Source organism: Orbicella franksi, chromosome 7, assembly GCF_964199315.1.
Source record: "Orbicella franksi chromosome 7, jaOrbFran1.1, whole genome shotgun sequence".
NCBI classification, from domain to species: domain Eukaryota; kingdom Metazoa; phylum Cnidaria; class Anthozoa; order Scleractinia; family Merulinidae; genus Orbicella; species Orbicella franksi.
This window is the reverse complement of record NC_138151.1, coordinates 20,364,208-20,388,824: the sequence shown is the minus strand read 5'-3', so window position 1 is coordinate 20,388,824 and position 24,617 is coordinate 20,364,208. Positions and strand designations below refer to the sequence as shown.

The following is a 24,617-nucleotide window of genomic DNA, read 5'->3' as shown; positions in this document are numbered from 1 at the left end:
TACAAATGCTTACACTACTTACAGTACAATACGACAACTAACTTACACTACGATTACTAGCGTCACTTGGAATAAAATTCAATTACTAATGCTACTTAAAACTTTTACTTAAAACTTTTAAGAAATATAAACCATGCTGAGAGGCTTTTGATTAGTTGTTGAGCCGGGTATTTATACTACAGATTCTTGCACTTGGCTTTAGGTGTTTAAAATTATTTTCGCATTGACAATTCTTTTGAGCTTCGTAACCCCGCTTCCAGCCTTGGTTTTCCCTTTTCTACTTTTCAATCAAATGTGGTAAGCAAAGCGGGACCAGGGTAGTGTCTCGTGAGATCTAACTTTCTTCGATGAGGAGTGGCAAGTTTTTCATGCAGGGAATGCCTTTGTTTCCCTTTTCAGCGAGTCCGATCCGGTGCAATTGCAGTAACAACATGGCTTGGGATTTAACACTTGTTATTCCGCTCTTCATTTACCGAGTGTTGGGATGTTGTGTGCAAAAATTAGAACCCCTAATAATTTTGTGCGATATCGCATTCACCCCATTATCTGAGCTGGGCGTGCGTTTTGCAAACAAAAAAACGAACCAATAAGAACAAACAAGCGTAACTACGCTAATGAATACTTTGGTTTAATCATTCTGATATCGCAGATTTTGGTTTCGAGACTCACGTTGCGCGCGCCGGACATTGCTTTGATCTTTTTTTGTTACTGTTATGCGATCAATATAGGTGAAGTGTTTTAATCTAACCAGTTAGCCTTGGTCATTACAACGCCCTCCTCCCCCCCCCCCCCCGCCCCACTCCCCCTGCTTAGCATTATAGTGAAGAAAACCACTATAACACAAAGGGCAATCTACTGAATGCAGTAGAACCAGTCTGTTTATGTAATACTGCAAAAACACAACCGCTTTGCATAAAATATTTGTGATACTGCCTTGACCTGTTTTAATTTGACGATGCGATTTTTACTCGATAAAGATGTTTAACTGAGATCAAAATTCCAGTATACTTACAAACCATCAAAAGTAAGGTGGTTAAAACATGGAAGATAACAATCATCTTGAGCTGATGAAGATGTGAAGTAATTAAAAGAAACCCTCCTTGGACTTGTCTGTTGAAGATGGCCCACTTGGTGCCTGAGTTAAACTCAATTTCTACATTGAAAAGCTGGCCACCAGAAGTAAATACCTTTTTACAGCTTTCTTGGATTGATCGACCGGGATCAGCATCACAAAGGATACTTCAAACTTCAACTGTTGAAAATGAAACATCTGATTTGAATAATAGCCAAGTTGGATCACATTCCAAATAAATATATATTCCTTTTTTGGTTCTTAAAAACGTTTCGAAATGATGGTTTTTGAAATTTCGCTTTTTTGTGTATTTGCAATAAATCTAATTGTGTTCTAGACTTCCCGTTTGTCAGTTTTCAGAATATGTGGTGGTATGATTTTTTATATCATAACCCAAGTTATTCTCGCAGTTTGATTGGTTCTCGCCTATGATCTATTAGAGGACAGACGCACGATTAACGTCATCATTTCAAAGTTTTTCCTTCTGTGTTTAAAATGGCGGAAAGTTTTGAGAATTTAGATGCTATTTTACGTGACTGGGGAAAGATAAGGCACAAAAAAGTCTTGTCGAGGCATTGAACAGGCACGCGAGTCTAGAAGAAGAAAGAAAAAGCCGTTTCTTTTCTAGAAAATGACTCAGAAAAAATACTCGAGCAGTCTCAGTCGCAGTCAAGCGAGACCAAACCAAACACAAAATTGGTCTTGAAATTACTTGAAGGTAAGAAACCATTGCTTTGTCTCGAATTTAACAAAACCAATAAGCAAAATGCTTATGCCATTAATTCATTTAAAAATTTAACTTTTCTCAGTTTCAAAATGATTGTTGACACAGTTTTATTTCAGGAATTAAACATCATCAAAACATCATCAGTTTAAATAAACACATATGCTTAAGTCCTGTCCGTTTCAGGGCACAGTAGAGAGAAAAGTAGAGCTCACTACAGCTCACGGTCAACTGTATCCCAGCTATAAGGTGTCTCCAACAATATATTAAACTGATCTGAGAATCACCAACCACAGAGGACACAAATTTTCACCGTCACTAACGCTCTTTTCATCCAAAAATCGAATCGAAAGGCCTCCAGTGTTGACCACAACCACAAGTTTTCCAAGCGTATTTTTTCAACTCCTGCAATATTTGAGACAACATCCAAGCTTTTCTGCCCTGATGACATTTTCTTTATGATTTGTATATTTCGCAGTTCAATTCTGCTTTCGCTGTAAGTTTTCATTCCACGAGTAGCGATTTTGACGGTGGCTTGCTTTTCCTGGACCAATCACAATTCTTTGCTATGCATAGCAACCAATGAGATTGCTTCATTTTGTATAGGCAATAGATTACGTCAAATGGCTTTTTCTCGTGTTCGCCAATGTGGGCAAAGGCCGGCTTTCGAGTCTTGTGGAACGATTTTAAAATGAAAAAGCTTTTTCTGTTGTTTCTTTATTATATAAAACAAATAGATTTCATGTTGCCGTGCGTCTGTTCAGTAATAGATCACAGAAGATGTCAAAGATGTGGTAAGAACATCAGTGACACAGTCAGCTATCGCCTGGTGAGCCACTTATTTGTTCCTACCACATTTTGACGTCATTTGTGATCTATTACTGAACAGATGTAAGGCAACATGGAATCTATTTGTTAAACTGTTTCTTGTTTTCAAAGAATAGAGTGGTTTTAATTTGACTTCATCAGCAAAATTTTTAAATGCTTCGTTGTGTATATAGCCGCTATCTTGGCGTCCTGAAAAGGTTTGTAAGCCAACATAGTGGCGGCATACAGGTCACTCAAGTGTGTTTTAATACCTTTAATTGCTGTGAACCAGTATCTTTTTTCGAAGATGTTTAAATTCGTGCTTTCCTGCAAGGTCTGATAAGTAGTTTTGCTTTTTTATCCAAGGTAAAACTTACCGCTGAAAACGTACCATAGTTTTTTCAAGTATTAGGAACCAGTTACTCCATGCGCATGTGTACGTTTTGGCTAAATGAAATACATCAAGAATAACTCGCTCCATGTTAACACAGCGCAATTGACACAGTGTACGCTGCGTTTAAGACAACTGCTTATTTCAGTTTGCACATGTTCAGTCATAGCTGCACCGCTGTATAACTAAATCACCGACATGAATGTTGATCGAAACTGATCGACCTTGATCGACAACTGATGGACACGTCGTCCGTTGCGTTCATTTTGTTTCAGTGTTTTCAACACCTTAGTAATTCTATGACTTTAGGAATTTATCGATTGGGAAATATATATATATACGTGCTCTCTGACTTGTTTCCTAAAATTGAAAGAAAAAATGTCTGATTTTGCAAAAATTTAGACCAGCTGCTTAATCAACTGTTTCCTTTCAAATAACCGAACCATTCCCAGAGCACAAATGTTGTCTTTGTATGCCGCCGCACTTCAGCTATACTTGCTGACGAGCGAGTTATTTTGCGATACGTTTCCCTCCACTCCGCCTAAAAATTTGCACCTGCACAAAACAGTAAAAAGCAGCATGGAATACAACAGCTTTTTTTAAACAAACATTGAAAACAATCCATAAAACCCATCTTCTTTTTTTAAACTTTTTATCTAATGTCTGAAATTGAGAATTCCATTTTTCTCTTTTTGCTAACCTTAGATTAATTGCACTTGTTCCCATTTCCTCGTTCTAGGTAAGCTAAGAGTTAATAAAAAGATGTGTCATGTTTTTCTCTTATTAAGGTATTGAAAAACTTTGCATCTGTCATATTCCTTTAGATGTTTAAAATAGTACTCTTACGACATTGAGGAATTTGAGAACTGTCCCCAATCCGGCAGTTGGGGATACTCTTCATAGATTGCTGACAGCTGCAGCAATAAATAATGAAGACAGGAACCATTGCTTAAAATTACTACCAAGAAACTAGACTTTCTAAACTCAGTAAAGGACATCTTTGTTACGATGAAAATTGTCCCGCAGCAGATAGATATAAAATTAACGATTCAAAGAAAACGAGACTATATGATTATCCCTTTGCAATCAGCACAGCTAGTACTGGGAAGCTAATCTTTCTGAAATGGAACTCAAAAGCGGAACATCAGATCTGTTGTAACTACGTTTACACAGCCTAATTGACACCACTGCACCACAGACGGAGGCACCTGGCAGCGGCTGGGGTTTGTATGAGCGGGGATGGGGTTTGTATGCGTGCTTGAATGGTGTGGCACTATTCTCTGGGCAACAAGATATTATTTTCTTTGACTTTGAAGACATTGCAAATTCTGTTGTTTCTGTGCCTGAGGTTACTTATTGTCCCTAGAGCTTATTAGAACCCTCGGATATTAATATCAGTGTCCATACCTGATAATAATTCTGCCTGTTGTATATTTTGTTAACTCCCAGGTTAAACTAACGTGATATCCACACAGTTCGTAACTAGAGCTGCCGAGATACCTTTTATTCAGCAACAATGTATCGTGTTAATTTACAATTCAACACGGCTTACTTTGAAGGATTTATGGGAAAGATAAATCAATATTGTTAGTTCCGCAAACATCTACACAAGAAGAGTGGCCTTGTTGGTTCTGTTAGTCTCAGTAATGAAAACAATCCTTTCTCTATATTATTCTGGTCCAGCTATGTAGGTGATCCCATTGAAACTGGAGTTACAGGGGTTTGGTTCGTTGAAGATTGTACTCATTTCTTGAATATTTAACTTTACTGGTCTACGTACAACACCATTGTTGTTTACAATACTAATATTACTTACAATACTAACATTACCAGCAAGTTGGCAGTACCCGCATTACTTACCATACCGCAAACTGACTTACAGTAATAATCTACTTACAATTCTAACGTTACTTTCAGTTATATTATGAATACTCAGGAGACTTGCATGACTAAATATTATCGAGTAATACTATATTGACAAAAAAATTAACAGGATAAGAAAAGAAAAACTAAGTCTCATTGGTTCTTAATTTTCAATTTTAAAAAAAAGCTACTTTCTAAGTTGTAATACTGTTTTCTTTTAACTGTTCAGGATAATTATTCCGGAACACCTCGTGCAATCGTACGACCAACCAACACAAAAAGTACGGACTCTTTTGGGGTCTAGGTCGAGTGTTTTGTTACGCTTGTTAATATGTAAGTCACCAGTGATATAAAAGGACTGTCAAATTTTAAGCTAGCAATCCAACCCTTATTAGTTCATGTTCAGTTCTCCCTTACATTTAGACAGCATTTAAGATTCAATTGTAACTATTGTGAGAGTTGTTCCGTTCGCCTTATTAGGTAATTTATCAGAAACGAACCCTGATACTCTGAATACCTAATTTTGGAAAGCTTAAACAGCTTTGTGGCTTCTAAAAGTTATTAAATGGGTTTAGATGGGCAATGCCGAATGGGGTAAGTCTTACCATAATTATGCTAATGAGGCAAAATTGTGACCCGATATGGTCTAAGTTCTCGTTAGCGATAACCTAGGCTTGACATTTTGGGTGGTCGCTTACGGGAGGTTCCACTGTAGTGCGACTTATGAAAGCACTGACGGTCTAGTTAGAGTTAAAGATGGAGATTACAGGAACCCATTTTTTCAAATTGGATCCACGTAGGTTTCAATATTATATTGTGATTAAGTAGTACCAGAAACTTTGTTAGGTGTGGATTTTTTTGTGAGACCTACAGCACCATATGTAGTGTTTCACTCAAAGAAAACAGAGGTTTACGTGGAGAGAAAACTGCGAAGTATCAAATTTCAGTCCCAGAAATACGGTGTTGTCCATCGGATACTTCTGTGGTATCAACAGAAATTTTGAAGTCAAAGTTTGCCAAAAGAGTTTGATTTTTTTCATGTCATAGAAAGAGGTGAATGAGATCATCGGTAGAACTTTTTGTGAATGAGAGAGGTAGTGGTAGTCTCAGGTTTTCTGAATTTGACTGTTTTCAAATTTTATATAAATTTGGTGTTAAGTTGAACAACGCGAGATCTAGCAAGATTGAATACATACTCAATATCAAGTAACACAATGCAGTTGTCCTCGATTACTGCAATCAACAGGTAGGGAGTTATTTTCCGGCCTTTTTGCTATTGCAACACGTATACCTGTATTCTATCGCTAATAGTAAGTTATGAGGATTACTGATAATCATCGCAACAAATCATAAATTGGTTGCTCAATTATCATCATTTTCTTAATAGCACCAATACTTTCAGTTCTTGCTTGTTTTACGTCTGTAATACATAAAACTGTCCTCTTCATACAAGTATCAACTCTTATTTAGCCTTTTCCACCCACCATCTCGTTCGGCCCTATGTCTTGGACACCTAAACTAGAATTCTGGAGTGAAAATATAGATAATATAATATATACTTTTATGTGCAACTTTAACGGCCACACTCAATTTAATTACAACAAGTGTTAACTAGTGCTTTAAAAAATAATCGCAAATGGCAGTTTATACCTAATGTATGGTGTAACTTGCAGACAATGCTTGCTGACGGAACTTGTCAGAGAAATCGGTAATGAATACAAAAACAATTATAATACTGTTTTCAATTCATTTACCTATTAAAATTTGTTACGTTATCATTTCTGGCTGTTTTCCTCGTAAAAAGAGTAACGAAGCCCGCAACAATCACAGCCAGCTTTTCTGGCATAGACTCGGTGGCAGGTTTAACAAGCAATGTAGAGAATAACCTTAGTCTTCCTTGCAATTTTAATTCAAGTGACAACTCTTCTCTCTCTTTAACTAGTAATGTTTACTAGGAAAACCATGTGCTCCATATCAGTTGATAGTGGGCCTCTGTTTCCATTTATCTAATCTTCCGAGCAGCCGCTGGGCAGAACATTTTCGTATAACAACTGCGCCAAGTTGACATATTCCTAACCAACAAAAATAACCAAAGAAATATAAAAAAAATATAGAGCGAGACTACTACGCTTAATACCAGGTTTAAGGTGTGTAGCATTCAACGGTATGTACCGCGGGTACGATCTGGAATGGAGAAGGAAGAAATTGAAATTTAAAAGGATTAAGACAGTTTTCCCACTTCTTTTACCTGTATTTTCTTCCCTTCCTACTATTTATTTACCTACGAATGATGTGATAAAAAGGAATTGTCAAACAATTAACGCCAAAACACAATAGCAGCATTTAAGTTCTAAGTTCTTGACAACAATTTAATCGTTTACCTTTGAAATGTAGGAAAAAAATTCGACAAGAACAAACCAATCAGTTTTGATACCTTACGAAAAATTTGATCAATCAGATTAGCAAGGAAACCATACAGAAGTAATCACCATATATCATAGAGCGAACAGTTCTTCTCATGGCGCTGAAAATCCTGAAGATATAACTACAGCTCCAGTCAGGAGTATATTTCCACATCAATCAATATATGGACAATCACCATACGAAGACCAACTGGATTGCCATTGTTTTCATCACTTGGTTTATAATCACGCCTTGGGATCATTTCCTTATAATAGCTGTTTTCTTTTAGCTCTAAGAAATGCTCAGATAGTCTCTTTCTCTGCCAAACTGACCATGCTTCATTAGTGAGGTCGGTCGTCCGCTCTTTTTTACATGTTGCAATTGTTCGAACAGTAAGCCGTTTATCCACTAATTCTAACCTGTTCTTCGTCCCTGATCATGCCGTGTAACAGGGAGCGTAGAACCTCAAAGCTCGGTCTTTCAGAGGGATTGTTCTTCCAGCATTGCATCATAATGTTGTACCTGTTTAGTATGGGAGATTTTATCAATTAAACCTATTCTCTATTTTCCAACTCCACATAATACACTCTGTTTGCTCCCCAAATTTTGCATAAACTATTGTTGTAAAATGCTCTTGGGAAGTCGTGATATTCCCAAGGGTATTTCACGAAGAAAATTTTTTTGCAAACTTTATGGGGCAAACAGAGTGTTGGAAAATAGAGAAATGGACCTCTCTCTCTTAGCGTAGCTAGTTCTACTGAACACAAGAATGTACGTACAGTTTTGGGCTGACAAATTTTGGACATGCCATCCGGTAGCCTTCCTTTAACAAGGCAGGAATCTCTCTCATGTACACACCAGGAAACGGGTCACCTCCTGAACAAAAAGAAATTATAATTTGTTTTAATTTTGTATCTATTAGAAATATTTTGAAACCCGAAGTCAGTAGACACAAGACGCGTGGTAATGTGATCAAAGTAACTTTCCCGTCGTCTCTGATGCAATTTGGTGCACCTTGCTGTAGTTTTCTTTGCTATTCTAACACGCTCAAACTTGTATCTAAGAAGAGTTCCATGGGACACTTTCTGCTGCTTCGCGAACGAGTTTTAAGGAAAATCTCACCGGCGCGAAATACAGTGACATTGGGTTGACTGACGTCACAGTGCATTGCAATTTAACACTTACATCATAAATTCTAGATTTCTATGAGGTGATAATATATCTTGCTGACAAGGCCTTCAGCCTCAGCAACTATCGCCTATTAGTATCACCCAACTAGTGGACTAATGCAAATCCTGCATTTTGATTGACTACGTTACTAGGGGACTATTAGTAATAGTCATCGAGTAGCGAAATTGGCGCCATCGAGCGTGACGCTTTCTTTCGTTTTATTCCCAAATAAGTATTTCTTCAACTTGCACTTGCTAACTTTATTATTACCTTTTCTGTCCGACTAGTTGGGTGATACTAAAACAATTAGACCCTTCGAGCAAATAGTCTAATTACTTCAATTTCCTTCAAAAACGTTTTTCAGTGTTTCTCTGAGCAGTATTAAGGTGGGTTTTAACTAACGCATAAGTATGAGCACTAGCTGAAATAACCTGATGCGTTCGATATATCAATGTTTTTACATGGCTCTGAGGCTTTCAGGACAAACTTCTATATTTGGTGTTGTTTTCTTTGTATCCAAGTCTCTTTTGGGAATTGACAAGCTAAAGAAAGAAACTTAAAAACTTTACAATTTTGACCCGAAAGCCTCGGAGCCATGTTAGAATATTGATATATCGAACGTGGCCTATTCGCGCCTTTTGTTTGGAAATTTTCCCAACAAAAGGCACTACATAGAAGAACTCTATTGCGCATGTGTCTACGTATGTAGCTTATGCCTGTGCTTCTGCGCTAGTAAAAAGCGGACTTTAAACTTCACGCTTTAGCAAAATAGCACCGACGATCTGCGCCGACTCAATTGCCATTCAAAACTCTCAGTCGTCTATGCAAGCTCATCAGATGTGAGTTTTGAAAGTCGAGTAATCGTAAATGTCCCTTTATTAGTCTTCTCTAGAATAAATTACTCAGTGCTGCTTCTAAAAGTTCCTCCGAAACTTTGAAAAGACTGGAAAACATCACCGGTCATACATTGCAAACGAATGGCTGATTTTACTCAGACAATTAGATTGCAGTTTTTGCGGTACTGAACGAGTAGAATTCTACTGTTGAGAGTTTTCAGCATAGCCAACTTACCAAAAAGGAATTCCTGAAACTCTCTTCTACCTGTTAGTTGTTGGAATTAACTTACTCGTAAAATCACAGGTGTAGAAACCAATCCAAGTCCGTGCGGCCATGCTTAAATAGTTTGACCTTCGCGCGGGTTATGCAAATGACAACATTTGTAACTTTTTTTTGAAAACCATGCATAGTTAAGAGTTCGAGTAATTCAGGAATAAACTCCATTACCTCCTAATATTATTGCTGGTGCGCTGGCTAAAACAGGTTTAGTCTAACTTACCCACACTGAAGATTTCATACATCACAACACCAAAGCTCCACCTTAAGAAAGAGGAATTTACGGTTTGTAAATATGAATGAAGAATGGTATTTCTTTTGTCTGGACTACTGCGGGCTTGGAAACGTTAGCGACATGCTTTAGCTTAGTATCAAGGTTACTCCAATAACACAAATACTAATAATGAAAAATTCACGGAGTTTCAATTTTTTTTTCACTCAAATAGTGGCGAGTTTTCAATAATCCAAGAAATATAACTCTTCTTTCGTTAAACGACGGAACAGACTACTTATGCATATTTCAGTAAATTTTTAACTGGTCTTGAGCATTAGCCTTCTCAGGAGACTATCCTAACCTCTTGTCTTGCTGTAAACAGTCGCAAATAGAATGGAAAAAAAAGACCACGTTAGGAAGAAACTTACACATCACTAGCAGTAGTGTATGCGCCACTACCGAACAAAGCCTCAGGTGCAGTCCATTTTATTGGCAGACGTCCCTAGAATAAGATTACAAAGTTAACAAAAACATTCGCTGTCCAAGAGGAACTTGACGCGATAGTAATGGCCGATCAACATAACAAATATGGTGGTATAACAGAATCGAATAACACTACTTTGATCCTTTAGCAACAAGCTTTTTTTAAAATTAAATTGGAGAGTTACGTTAAAAGATGTTAACAAGAATCCACCTCATGAGTTCGCACATAGATGTCTTCTTCGTGTACATCTCTGGCCATGCCAAAGTCGGTGATCTTGCACACTTCTTCATCACCTACCAATACGTTCCTAGCGGCCAGATCGCGATGGATTATCTGAATAATAAACCAAAAATGTCTCAGTTTATTTTCAATAAAATCTCTTATGTCATTGTCTCCCTCCGTAAAAATACCTCAACTGAGTTAACAAAGAAGTTGAGCAAATTAAAGTCAATTCAAGAATTGTTCAATACTTTTGTGACCGTTGTTGAGAAGACAGTAACTTTTTGGTGGAAATCTAAAACTTAGAGTCAGTTGATTACCTTTTTCTTTGACAAATAGTCCATACCATCGCTGATCTCCCAAGTGAACTTTAGCAGCTGCTTGGAAGTGAGGCTGGTTCGAGGTTGTACTGATGGATCACTGTAGTAGTTATCGCGGACCCCTCGGCTCTTCCTCAGGTATCCAAGGACGTCACCATACTGAGCGTACTCAACCACTACCAATGGCCGTGCTAGCAAATTCAATACGACTTAAACTCATCACATAGTTGTCGTCGACCAGAGTTTGTGTAAGCATGCCAGGCACGCTGTCCTAGTTATACCGTGACACGCAGACTGGTCTCAAAATCGCGTGAAATTTAAAAGGACTCAAACTAAAATTTTAAAGAAGTACCAGACTACAATAGTACTTGACATATTCCAGGCTATAGATAGCTAATATAAGAAAAGAACTTACAATATACCAGGCCAAAACGTTGATGGATGGAATGGAAGCAATGGAAAATGAAAGAATGAATAGTCACAAAGTTAAAATGTTAATGATTACACCCACCCTATGAATCTCACCTTCAGTGGTGACACAGCCATAAAGGCATATAACATGAGGATGAGGGTCGAGATGTTTGAGAACTGACATCTCTGACAGCAGATCTCTCTTCTCCTTTTCCGAGGCGTCCTCTGTTCAACAAAAGTTAATATGTAGCTCAGTTACATTTGTAGGTTCATAAGGAAATCATAATTTAGTGTAACTATAATTTTCTTATCTTCAGGACATACTGACTTTTTGGACACAATCACATCGGCTGCGCTGCATTTTATAGTACAGCGGTATTAACTGGAGTCAAAAATGATCTGCATTTTCTGTGGCTTTTGCATTTCTACGCTAAGCTATTGGCCGAAAAAAACTCGCGCCACTTTGTCGTCTAATCCAGAGTGAAAGCAAAGCAAATGGCTATTCGCACACGTTTCTCAAACGACGGGTCCGCTAAATGTATTGGTTTCATTGGTTCTTTTGATTTCCTGTGTCCTTTGCGACCGAGTGCTTACTTCGGTTTCGGCTTTACAACACTCCGTTAAAGCTCGCTTTATTAGTAAATATTTTGCATAATTAAGAAACTGTTGCTTCTTAGTCTGCTACAAACTTGACCCGATCTAAGAGCGCGGAAAAACCTAAAATAATGACTTTAGTTTTAGATATTGGGAGATAACATAATAAAACAAATGACCTTGAATGCTCTTTACTGCCACCACAGTCCATCCTGGTTTCCCTGGCAAGTCCAGGGCCAACCCACGTGATACCACGCCAAAAGCACCACGACCAATCACCTTCTCTATATTCAGGTTTGCTCGCGGTATTTCCCATTCAATATCTCCAGAGAATGATGGGTTTAATGCGAGAAAGTTCACCTCGTTAGAATCCGTTTCAAATGATGCACTAAGAAAAATAAACAAATATCGAATTTACTCTTGTCTAGATTTCACTTTTATATGAACTCTTTTGAAGAAACTGAACGATAGTAGAATCAAGTAAAGTTTAATGCTACAACTGGTCGGCGTCAGACGTGCTATTTTTTCACAATAGGTCAGAATACATATTCATACGTTCACCTCTCCGTTTCGTGTAATTATCATGTACCTTTTTTGGTGACATTTATACTCATTTCAAAAAGTAAAGAGCACGAACATTTACATAATACTCAGATTAAAGAAACCAAAAACCTACGTAAAGTAGGATATATTTCTTAAAGTAACTGAGAATCAAACTAATGACGTGTTCAGTTTAATTTTAGAAATACATACGCATGATTCCCTTCGGCATCGTCATCTGAAATGGGAAAATTAAGTTTACATGAGTCATAACAATAGTCAAGATTGGCTAACAATCACCATTAATTTTTCCCTTGTAATGATAACGTGGAGGCCTTTTAGGCCTTTGTCGTGATTTCCAATGCGAGTTTTGTCGCGCTTTCGCTGCAATCAGCTGAATGAATTTAAGATATCCTTAGAATTAGCACGAAACCTAACCTGCAGTGTAGGCGTATTTTGGCGGGCGAGCGCATTCTGATCAAACGGGCGCCATCTTAGATTAGAACTCGGAAGAGGCTTGGGGAGAGACGAAAAGTCGTCCTCTGGAGTACGAGTTAGGCCGAAAGAGGAGTAAGCCAACATGGCGGTGAATCTTCTCGATCGCGAACTAATACTCATAACTCGTGAACACACGGAAAGCGTCTGCACTGCAGACTACATAAAACGTGATAAAATGAACAAAGCATTAGTATATCAGAACATAACACCCCCTCATGTTAACAAGAATGGCGTTGGTTTCGTCGTAAGTTAAAGACCCCGGGTGAATCAGGCTGAAATTGCATAAACGAAATATCAGAGGAAACCGCGACAGCAATTGTACCAAAAACAATCTGTTTTTAAATGGTCTGCATTTTAGACGTTACTTACTTTTATGATGCTTAACCTGGCGTCTGGATCTCTTAGCTAGGAATCGTTGAGTTAACAAAGCACAAATCACGATTACGGCTACAACTGCGATGATTGGCAGGTACTGGGTGATTGTGTCTTCGGCGTCTATTTGGAAAACGAAAAAAACATCTGTAATCCATGTTGTTTGTGCAGTATATGCAACATGTGTCCAGGTGTATGAAGGATTATTGTAAATCTTACATTTACCTTTCAGTTGTGCGGAAGCTGCCGTTTTATCACTTTCTTGTAACCCTATAAATTTAATAAATGTTGCTGTAAAGATCGGACACTGTTCTAGCTCTGACTGGCCAAAAAACGTTTGCTATCACTTGTACTTAGTATAGTCGATCACGATCAAAACACGGGGAACACGAAATTCTACGCTTTGTCTCCGAGCTCATATAAAATCCGTCTTACTGTAAATTCTATCCTTGTAAAGAGGTAAAACCTGGGAAACATTTTGAAGTTGTGACAAGTACACTTGCCTTTCTCCTGCAAGTCGAATGTTGCCGAATCCCATCCAAGCCGGTTCTTTGCTGTACACACATAGCTTGTAAAGTCACCATTACTTACAGGAGTGACTTTCAAAGAACTTGAGTTCCAGGTACTGTTGAAACCGTCACTGATCTCATGTTTCCCTTTACGCCAAGTAAACGTCGGTAAAGGATTTGCAGCAGCTACACACTTAAGCGTCGTTGAATTGCCTCTTAGCAACTCCATCGACACGTGCTTATTGTGAGGTAAATGAATGCCCGGTGCATCTGAAAACAAGTTCACTTGTAGCTATTAACATAACTTCAAATTGCATCATCCAATGCAATGCATTATCTATCATCTTTTTTACAGCCTTAACAAGGAAAACATTGGCCTGCGAATACGAACAAATAAATTTAATTGCAAATCTACAAACAAGAGAGTTTTCTAGTTTTGTAATCAGGCTACATCTAAAAAAATTAATTTACTTGAGTAAGATATTTTTACATAGTGTAATACTGCTTTTACAAACGAATGATGAGTCCCAGGGAATTTTGACTTCAGCAAAATATCAACAACAATTGATATTCTTATGGAAACAATACACAAACAGCTCAGGTAAACTGACTTCGCTGTAAAAAGGGCTGACACTAATGTCTTATGCAAAGATAAAGAATAAAAATTGTATGTTTTATTTCAAATAAATCGCAAAACGTTTCAAATCGTTGTTTTATAATAATAGTAGATGGACCGAAGGATAAATTCTATTTTGAAGAAAGTGCTTCAAACTCAAACCAAGATTTGTGCGGTCAAAAACGTTTCAGTCCCAACTTTCTTTTCCGTGATCCCGAGAACAAGAGGTTTTCTTATTTAATAGATCATCACTCTCATTAGAATGTAGAGTACTTTCAATTTGAAAACTTTTTCAAAATTTTGAAAACAGCTTGATAGTGTTTTGAAACTTTGACCACTGGAACTTGGTAATGCACTCAGTTTTCTTTCTAAGTTTAATTGCATTGATTCAATAGGACACTCATAAATTTCATGATAAGGGACACTCAAAAACTGCTTTGCAATTTAAGTGGCAATCCCGCTAAAAGCGGTCCACTCGATTTCGGGACCAAAAATAATTTTCCTTCATTTTTTGTCAGTGAAAAGGGTTTGACACATATATAAAAAAGCACTTTATTATTTTCCAATTCCTTATTTTTGCTTTGCTACGAGCCAAAATTGAATTTTGGCCGAACTGAGGTTGCCGACCGTGATCAGAAAGGCAAAATTCACCGATTTTGTGAAGCGTGCTACGTCGCCTAAAATGCAGCTCACGGAATTTCGTTTTCATGCGAATTTTAAGATACATTCACTACTTTGACTGACGAAATATGGAAACTTTCCGAAAAATTCTAAGCTTACCAGCGAGGCTGGAAGACACCCTACTCCGAGGCATTTGATCACCTACTAAAATTTAGCCAAATTTGACGGGGAAAATCTCAGAAGTTGGGTCTAAACGAAGCCTAAAAAGCACATCACAGTAAATTTCATTCCTTAATAAACCGTTCTATGAGTTCAAACCGGTGGGTATCTCCTTGGATTGCACGCGAGAACAGATTAAAATCTGCCATAGTCAGTGTGTTTACATAGCTATCGCTCGTGTCAAAGCTCATATGCATAACCCTAGCACCGGTGAAAATACATCTTCTTCCGTTCAGGTTCGTTTGTTGACCTTCTGAATAGTGGCAAATAGCTTCCTTTAATACTTGTGTACACTCTAGATCCAGTTTTGAGGTGAAGGTTGCGTTAAAGTTGATCAATTCTCAAGACTTGCGAGACTCCAAGAGTAAATAATGGCGCCGGTCTGCAGAAATTAACCGTAGCCGTCGTCCTGACCCTTCAATAAATTCTGCCGCAGAGATAGCACTAGGAGAAGAAGAAAATCGTAAGTTTTCATTTACCGTTTAATGGCAACTGAATCCTGTACTACTGCCAAGACTACTGGGAGCTTGAGGGCTATATGCCCGAAATTGAAGAGCAACAACAACGAACAACGAACAACAAACGCTTGAATGGAACTATGTTTTCCGATGAATGATGGGCTTTACTTCTGTTTTATGCTTGATGTTTTAACATCCGTATTGTACATAATTTTTAGAGGGTCACTGGTTTGTTAGTATTTTTATACTATTTTAGTGCTACCCTCTTTAAATAAAGTCTTTACTTACTTACTTACTAACACTTGCCGGTCGCATCGCTGGGAAATGAACCTGAATGAACACGACACACTTGAATGGAACTATGTTTTGCGATGAATGATGGGCTTTACTTCTGTTTTATGCTTGATGCTTGTCTTTTAGTATCTTGCACAGCGCATAAAATAAACCTCGGGATCCGTTTATCGGACCGTTTATACAACGAAAGCTGCACCAGCTTCGTCAAAATGTCACACAAGTTGTAACGTAGGTGCGTGACATGTTATGTTGAGTGTGTGACTAAGAGCTCACGTACCGCAATGTATGCTGGGATTTGGTTTTGGAGAGTGAAAAACATGTGCTCGGAGATTATACCAAAAGTACGGAGTTTGTGCTTTAAGAAAACGTTGTTTTCGTCTGAGTTGAGCGTGTAACAGTAACGTGACCAATTACCCGGGAGGGGGGTACTCCCTTATATGGGCTATATAGGTATTTGTATTTGAGGCCCCAAAGGGTAGGGTTTTTCAGCCGTTTGGGTCATAAATAGGGTATCGATTTTGGCCATTTTGGTTATAAATTGGGTATGGCTTTAGCACTCTAGTCTTGAATTGGGTATGTTTCCTAGCAGAAGCTACTTTTTCGTCATTATCAATAAGACCTTCAACAAAAGCCCTTCATAACGTATACTTAGGGCAACTGTGTCAGCCGCAACGGTCATAAATAGACTATCGAATTTTTGGTCAGGTCATGAATAAGGTAGCAGAAAACGCAAATTTTGGTCATAAAGAGGGTAAGGGTTTTGGGAAGTGGGCCGCACACCCCCACTCAACTTTTCTGGAAGTATCCCCCCCCCCCCCCTGGGCCAATTACCAGGGGCCGAGAGCAAATCCCCTACCCCGCGCGCGCCGATCATTAGATTTGGCAAGATCTTCTCATTTCAATATTGATAATGAAAAAGCCACCCATTAATTTTTTGGACTAGTGCAATCTTTTCAGTATGACCGAACGACGACAATCATTGCTCCTTTTCAATTTTTATCTACCTTTCCTCAGAAAATATAGGGAGTTGCTAACACATGAGGGCGGAGGAAGCAGACATGGACCTAAAATTCACTTTTCATTTCCGGTTATCAGCCGCTCGTTTTTCATAGAAAACACAATGGAAGAAAATCAAAAGATGGGACCAAGAAACCTTCCAAAAAAACGTCCATATCGAAGCGCGTGCAGATGTCGAGAGGCCGATTTCTCACTTTGTGTTTATAGGACTACTACCGTTCCCATTTTTTTCTGACGACACGAGAATTATTGGCCATAAAAATAGTTTGTCTTTGATTTCTCCGCTTGTCGTCGTTCGGTCATACCGAAAAGATTGCACTAGTCCAAAAAATTAATGGGTGGCTTTTTCATTATCAATATTGAAATGAGAAGATCTTGCCAAATCTAACGATCGGCGCGCGCGGGGTAGGGGATTTGCCCTCGGCCCCTGGTAATTGGCCCAAGGGGGGGGGGGGGGTACTTCCAGAAAAGTTGAGTGGGGGTGTGCGGCCCACTTCCCAAAACCCTTACCCTCTTTATGACCAAAATTTGCGTTTTCTGCTACCCTATTCATGACCTGACCAAAAATTCGATAGTCTATTTATGACCGTTGCGGCTGACACAGTTGCCCTAAACATACGTTATGGAGGGCTTTTGTTGAAGGTCTTATTGATAATGATTTAAAAGTAGCTTCTGCTAAGAAACATACCCAATTCAAGACTAGAGTGCTAAAGCCATACCCAATTTATAACCAAAATGGCCAAAATCGATACCCTATTTATGACCCAAACGGCTGAAAAACCCAGGTAATTGGTCACGTTACAACTTACGTGACATTTTGACGAAGCTGGTGCAGCTTTCGTTGTATAAACGGTCCGATAAACGGATCCCGAAGTTTATTTTATGCGCTGTGCAAGATACTAAAAGACAAGCATCAAGTATAAAACAGAAGTAAAGCCCATCATTCATCGCAAAACGTAGTTCCATTCAAGTGTGTCGTGTTCATTCAGGTTCATTTTCCAGCGATGCAACCAGCAAGTGTTCGTTGTTGTTGCTCTTCAAATTCGGGCATATAGCCCTCAAGCTCCCAGTAGTCTTGGCAGTAGTACAGGATTCAGTTGCCATTAAACGGTAAATGAAAACTTACGATTTTCTTCTTCTCCTAGTGCTATCTCTGCGGCAGAATTTATTGAAGGGTCAGGACGACGGCTACGGTTAATTTCTGCAGACCGGCGCCATTATTTACTTTTGGAGTCTCGCAAGTCTTGAGAATTGATCAACTTTAACGCAACCTTCACCTCAAAACCGGATCTAGAGTGTACACAAGTATTAAAGGAAGCTATTTGCCACTATTCAGAAGGTCAACAAACGAACCTGAACGGAAGAAGATGTATTTTCACCGGGTGTTAAGGTTATGCAAATGAGCTTTGACACGAGCGATAGCTATGTAAACACACTGACTATGGCAGATTTTAATCTGTTCTCGCGTGCAATCCAAGGAGATACCCACCGGTTTGAACTCATAGAACGGTTTATTAAGGAATGAAATTTACTGTGATGTGCTTTTAGGCTTCGTTTAGACCCAACTTCTGAGATTTTCCCCGTCAAATTTGGCTAAATTTTAGTAGGTGATCAAATGCCTCGGAGTAGGGTGTCTTCCAGCCTCGCTGGTAAGCTTAGAATTTTTCGGAAAGTTTCCATATTTCGTCAGTCAAAGTAGTGAATGTATCTTAAAATTCGTGTGAAAACGAAATTCCGTGAGCTGCATTTTAGGCGACGTAGCACGCTTCACAAAATCGGTGAATTTTGCCTTTCTGATCACGGTCGGCAACCTCAGTTCGGCCAAAATTCAATTTTGGCTCGTAGCAAAGCAAAAATAAGGAATTGGAAAATAATAAAGTACTTTTTTATATATGTGTCAAACCCTTTTCACTGACAAAAAATGAAGGAAAATTATTTTTGGTCCCGAAATCGAGTGGACCGCTTTTAGCGGGACTGCCACCTAATATATTACGATATTAAGCTAAAATATGCAAACCAATGTGTGCTACATTCCACACGTGATTAATCCAAATGAATATTGCTTGAAAATTTTGGGTAAAATTCTTAGGAAGAAACTCGTTTTCGGGGTCGCCAGTGAGACAATCAACGCAACTTTTATGTTTTCCGGCAAGACATAACTTCAAGAGGCAAATTTTGGTGATACTTTCAGTGTTTATCTGTCGGTCAATGTACTAATATTATTGAGTTAACCTACTTTTGGAAGAGTTTAAAAAGACTTATTGGAATCAAACAATCAAAATTGTTTTATATCACTTGCCACGAACCATAGTCCTCATTGTTTAAGACCCTGGTATTGGCTTTTTGGTAGCAAAGTCTTGCCAATTTCCAGTTTTTTTGTCTTACTTTTCCAAGGAGATATTGATTGCCGTAAAACTACATTATTTTCATCTTCAACTTGTTCCAGTAACTAATGATATTGTAAATATGCGAAGTCTCAATCTCCATTTTGTGAGCTACAGGTAAGTCTGGATAGTTTGTCACCTGTCGAACACATAGCTACAAAGGATTTTCCGATTCGATCGCATTTCCGATTGCGAAATACTGAAAATGTAGATAATATTGGCGAGGAAAATATATGCAAAAATCCACGGAAGTATAGTTGCCAACGAAGTTTGAAAACAATATCTGAATACGTGAATTTATGGAAAGTGAGAGACTCAGACAATAGTTTTAACAATTAACGAAGGAAATTTTCATTCAGTGAGGTTGATTTTCATCCCAATTTAATGTGAGTAATGTTCTAATTTTTTTGCAAAAATGTATAATAACGCAATTATTAGGTTATACGTGATATTCAGAATAATCAACGTCGGTAAGTGTTGTCAGCCGAAGCGGAAGGCTGAGGCTGATAACACTTACTTCTCCCTTGATATTCTATCCTGGAATATCACAGAAAACGTCATTCAATAAAATGTTTATAATTTTCACATCGATCGGACCAAGTTTCGTCGACCGTCGTCGTAATAATAAGGGACGCTCCCCCCCCCCCCCACCCCCCAAAAAAAGAAACAATCGTTTCCGAGTTGGCGAATTTAACGACTTTTCTGGCAGCTGTTCAGTTCTCACAACATCTAAATATAAAATAAACTTACATAACACATCAACAACAGTGATGGGTGAACTATGATTGCCATCAGGAGACAGTGAGACACAGATGTAGTTCCCAGCGTGTGTTCTGTTCACACTCTTTATGTACAGAAACTTGCTTTTTCCTGTTTGCACAGGAATACCGTTTCTGGTCCATAAGACGGACGAACTTGCTACCTTCCTGTTGTGACACGTGATGTTAAGTTCATGACCTTCCTCCACATCCCGAGTAATATTTTGAGGTTCTGAAAATAAATGAAATAAACAGATAAATAGATAAATAAATTAACAAATAAAGAAGCCTCGACTGTATTCCGGTTCTGTTGCAAAGCACGCTGGAAGCGGTAGACCATGAAAGAAGTGTAGGGGGGACACAAGATGTAGTCGAGTGTTTCTCCCTACTTCTTGAGTGCTCTACCGCTTCCTAAGTGCTTTACAACAGAACAGAGCACATTCGGGGCCTCTCTATTTGTTTTAAGGCAAAGAATCTATTAATTTCTCCACACTTTCGGCTGGATTTTCAAACCAAACTTTATTTTCCAAACGAGTAAAAGTGGCGTCAGCGTGCATCTTTTCTCTGATAAAGCACACTAAAATAAGCCAGTCACAATCCTTGTTGGAATTGTTCAAATAATTTGATTGGCTAATGAAGCAACAAATGTCAATCTCAAACTAAACTTCACTGAGTTAACCGTTCGGTTTCGATTGGCTTTCGAGAGAAGCACGATTGCTTCGAAGTTCGCGTTTTAGTTTAATTTTATAAATAAGGATCTAAAGGTTTCTAGTTCAGCATTGGCCGTATTGCGGCTCATGAAAACGTGCACTTTTCCAATGGAAATTACGAAATAAAGAGCTCGAAGCTTGCGGACGAAAAGGCAAAGTGCTGAGTTGTATTTGAAAGGAGCCACAGTTATTTGCTATTTGCAGTCGCTTACGGATAATCGGACGGATAAAAATAGACGGATTATCCGTCTAAAATGAACACTGTTCCGTTTTCACACTAAGACGGATTATCCGTGCCGGACGGATAACCCGTCTTAGACGGATTGTCCGTCTCTAGGGTGAAAACGGCCAATGTGTTTACATCCAATAAACAAGATTGTTGTAGCAAAATGTCTCACCTGGTAGTTCGGTTGGCAACGGAGGTGGATCCTGGAAAGAAAAACAGCAAGTACGTGTTTATTTTGCCTCCAGTCTAATCTACACGTCCTAAGGTGTTAATGGCGCATTGTTTTGTTATTACTGAGAAATTTCAGTAGGAAAAAACTCAACAGTTGCTTTGCGTTCTCGGTGCAGATTCCAAGTAACTTCAATTTAACCTGTCAGAGCTCGTCCTTGTAATCAACTATAAGGCGAATAATGCGTTTTTACCTGTACTGAGAGTGTAAACCAACTTTCTGCAGTTTGTATAGGGAACAAATCCACTCGGAACCTGATCCCATAATCTCCAGAATCACGAAGTTTTGCATCGAAGAGTTTAAAGGCCACAAAATAATCACGTGTCAAGTCTCCCACCCACTGTAAACGTTTCAAGTTCCACAACTCCACGCTTCCATTTGCTGACGGTTTTTGGATGAACGTCATAAGGTAACCGCCTTTAACATTGTCTTGGTCTTTATCCCAACGACCAAACTGAACTTTCAACTCCTCTGATTTCTCTTGGTCAGTAAGATTCAACTGCCATGTGAATGTTTGGTTAGATCCGGTAGATACCATTGTGGTTTTGTTCGGCTCAGTAACAAAACTTAACCCATAGACTTTATCTAAAACTGAAAACAAGTAAGAAAATAATGTGAGTTCTATTAGGATACTACAAATGCGAAAATCCTGTTCTCACGAGAACAGATTTTGCAGAGACAATACTGACGAAAAAAACAGAGGAGGAAATGTGACAAAACCAGCGACTCTGGAATAAAAGGGAGATAACTCAACGCAAGGAAAACTTGTTTAACAGGAAGACTAAGGAACGCGAAAAGGAAAGAGTAATAAAGGAGCAGGGACAGTAACATGTAGTTTGTAGCAAAGTAAAGGATGCCGCGAGTCAATTGATGTTAAGTGAGTCAGTACTAGCACCACTGACACATAGGAACCCATTGCTTTTTTAAAATTGTTTATGGTCAACATTGCCAGCGCTATTGCTCGTGGGCGCGAACAAACGACGACGACGAGGACGTCGCGCAATGCAAAATGGCGGCCATCATCCAGCTAATTGGTCGGCCAAAGAATGCAGCCTTGGTTTACAGCATACATCTTTGATGTTGGACATCCATGTTGTGGCAATTGACACCTGTAAAAACAAGGGATCCGCTGACCAATATCACGTGACCATGGCTGGTTAAATCTGTATATTCTATCTACTTGTTACATTGTAGGAAGAAGACAACCAAAGGTTTAAATTTATGCATTGCTGATTTTTTTGGTCTTTTGCAGCCCTGGTCCCAGTGATTTTCTATTTCTCAATAAAATGTGAGCCGCAAGGCGGCGAAAACGTGCGACGAGCAAGGAAACGTTGTCATTGTTGTTGATGGCTGCAGAAAGAAAGAGAACCTCTGGGACCAGCAAAGTGTTTCGCAGAATCTAACCCCATACTCATATAGGAAAGAAAAGGAAACCCATGAGTTGATTTTCTCATGGCTATCATGGCTAGCGGTATTGTTCGTGGGCGCGTACGCACAACGGCGACGGCGGCGACGACGACGACGAGATATGCACCCTTGCTTTACCGTGAACTTCTTTGATATTGGACATCCATGTTATGATCAATTGACATCTGTCAAAACAAGGTATCCGCTGACCAGTATCATGTGACCATATCGCGGGCTCAACTTTACAGCTCATCGAGGTCACGCGTTTTTTGAAGTTGACCGCTGACCAAGTGCTGGCTTTCGATTGGATTGCGGGATCGTGTCAGGTTGACTCGTTGAAAACAGGGCAGGATTGTTCGGAGGGCGGTTAACGCTAACCCAGGATTAAAAGTTAAACGAATCATAACTTTTTCTTCTATACAAATTTTTTCGCTGCTTTGTTTTGTATATGGTGATTCAAGTTTACACTCAAAACAGAAGGCTAAACAATATAGAGAAACCCTCATTGCAAAGTTGAAAACTCAAATCGAAATTCTACCTTTTCGATTCCTGGGTTAGCTTACTCGGGCTCTGAACAACCCGGCCCAGGAGCTACGCTTTAAGGCTGGCCTTAATCTGTATATTATCAATTACACCACGGCTTAGGTTTTGACCAACTTGTCAACCCGCTCCCCATAATCCAAGTGTCCTACTCTGGTTAATTGCTGGAATTGATACTTATTGCAAACGTTACAGCCCGGGAAGATTTTGTGCCACATCCGGTATTCACCCCATTATTCCGACCATCAGTTCCATCAGAGTTTTCCCAAGCCTGACTTTTCTTGAAGATTACAATGTACATGCTCTTTTCGTTTTACCGGTCCAGCATGTGTTTTCAGACTCAAGAAAACGAGACACAAACGTCACCACGTCGATAATACTCCGATATCGATGTTTTGAACATTCTGGGATTGATCTCATGAATTCTTTTAAAGACCCGCGATACGCGTGCCGTACATTGCTTTGATTTGTTTTCTTAAATCTAAATCGAGTGTTTTTATCTAAACGCTTAGCCAGCGTTATGACAAAAGCCCGCTCTTCAGCACTACAGTGGTGAAAACCTAGGTAAACATACAAATTGTGAGACTATAACCTTTTGCGGAAGGACAAGCTGTTAAAAGCAGCAAGATGTTTATAAGCGATACAAGAAGAATTCACTCCATCGTTTGGCTCAAAATATTTATGATGATGCCTTGGTGTGTTTCAATTTACTAATTCCATTTTTAAAATTCGATAAACATGTTTAACTGAGGAGAGAAGTACAAGTATACTTACAAACCGTCGAAAGTAAAGTGGTTAAAATACAGTGGGTAACAATCATCTTGAGCTGATGAAGATGGGAGACAACAAAAAACTTCCTTGGACTTTTCCGTTGAAGATGTACCACTCAGTTTTCGTATTAAACTCAGTTTCTACTTTGGGGCCATCAGAAGAAAATACCTTTATCCACCTTTTTGGAATTGACCAATCTGAAAACAGGAGCGAAATACTATACCTTGACGTGTCATGGTCATATCAACGAGAGGATAGAAACTTCAACGGTTGAAAACGAAACATCTGGTTTGAATGATTGCCAGTTTGAATGATTGCCAAATAGATATGCACGCGAACTTGTGCTTAAAAACATTTCGCTGTGACGGGTTTTGAACTTTGGCTTTTTTTGTGGTATGGCCAACCCTCATCCTCTGTATTGACATCAAACCTAAGCAGGTTGACTTCCTGTATGTTTTTCTGGTTGTATGATTTCTCTGTTCGAAGAGATTTGCTTGTTTGTAAACTTTCATTAAATGTAATTTTGAATTTAATTTAATTTGATTTCTGTTTCCTGAATCACTTGCTCTACAATGCCTCGGTGTATATTTGGCCACCATCTTAACGTCCTGAGTAGCTGTGTGAGCCAGATGAAGCGGCACTTAATGGAACATCTTCATCGTC

The 24,617-nt window shown here is 38.9% G+C and overlaps 2 protein-coding genes across 6 annotated transcripts in view; both read right to left on the bottom strand.

Annotated features, from left to right (window-relative positions):
* LOC145492311 (fibroblast growth factor receptor 1-like) overlaps positions 1-1,380 on the bottom strand; it is a 73,625-nt gene extending 72,245 nt beyond the window's left edge. For all 5 annotated transcript variants that reach the window (XR_014049978.1, XR_014049975.1, XR_014049976.1 and 2 more), the window contains exon 1: positions 1,013-1,380. Coding sequence is in view for 1 of the 5 variants with exons in the window: in XM_081471736.1 (XP_081327862.1) it covers positions 1,013-1,058 (46 nt within the window). In the remaining 4 variants the exon portion in view is untranslated. The remainder of the gene's footprint in view (positions 1-1,012) is intronic.
* A 2,558-nt stretch (positions 1,381-3,938) lies between these two features.
* LOC145492312 (fibroblast growth factor receptor 1-like) lies at positions 3,939-24,429 on the bottom strand. The gene is made up of 17 exons (XM_081471737.1): positions 23,958-24,429; positions 21,430-21,827; positions 21,180-21,210; positions 20,064-20,303; positions 13,699-13,974; positions 13,421-13,465; positions 13,193-13,318; positions 12,539-12,563; positions 11,965-12,173; positions 11,306-11,416; positions 10,781-10,971; positions 10,452-10,574; positions 10,186-10,259; positions 9,767-9,807; positions 8,040-8,136; positions 7,680-7,782; positions 3,939-6,929 (listed from the first exon to the last, which is right to left on the bottom strand). Exons 1-17 carry the CDS (start codon positions 24,001-24,003, stop codon positions 6,864-6,866), a joined length of 2,202 nt encoding a protein of 733 aa, XP_081327863.1. The 5' UTR covers positions 24,004-24,429; the 3' UTR covers positions 3,939-6,863.
* Between the last annotated feature and the right edge of the window lie 188 nt (positions 24,430-24,617).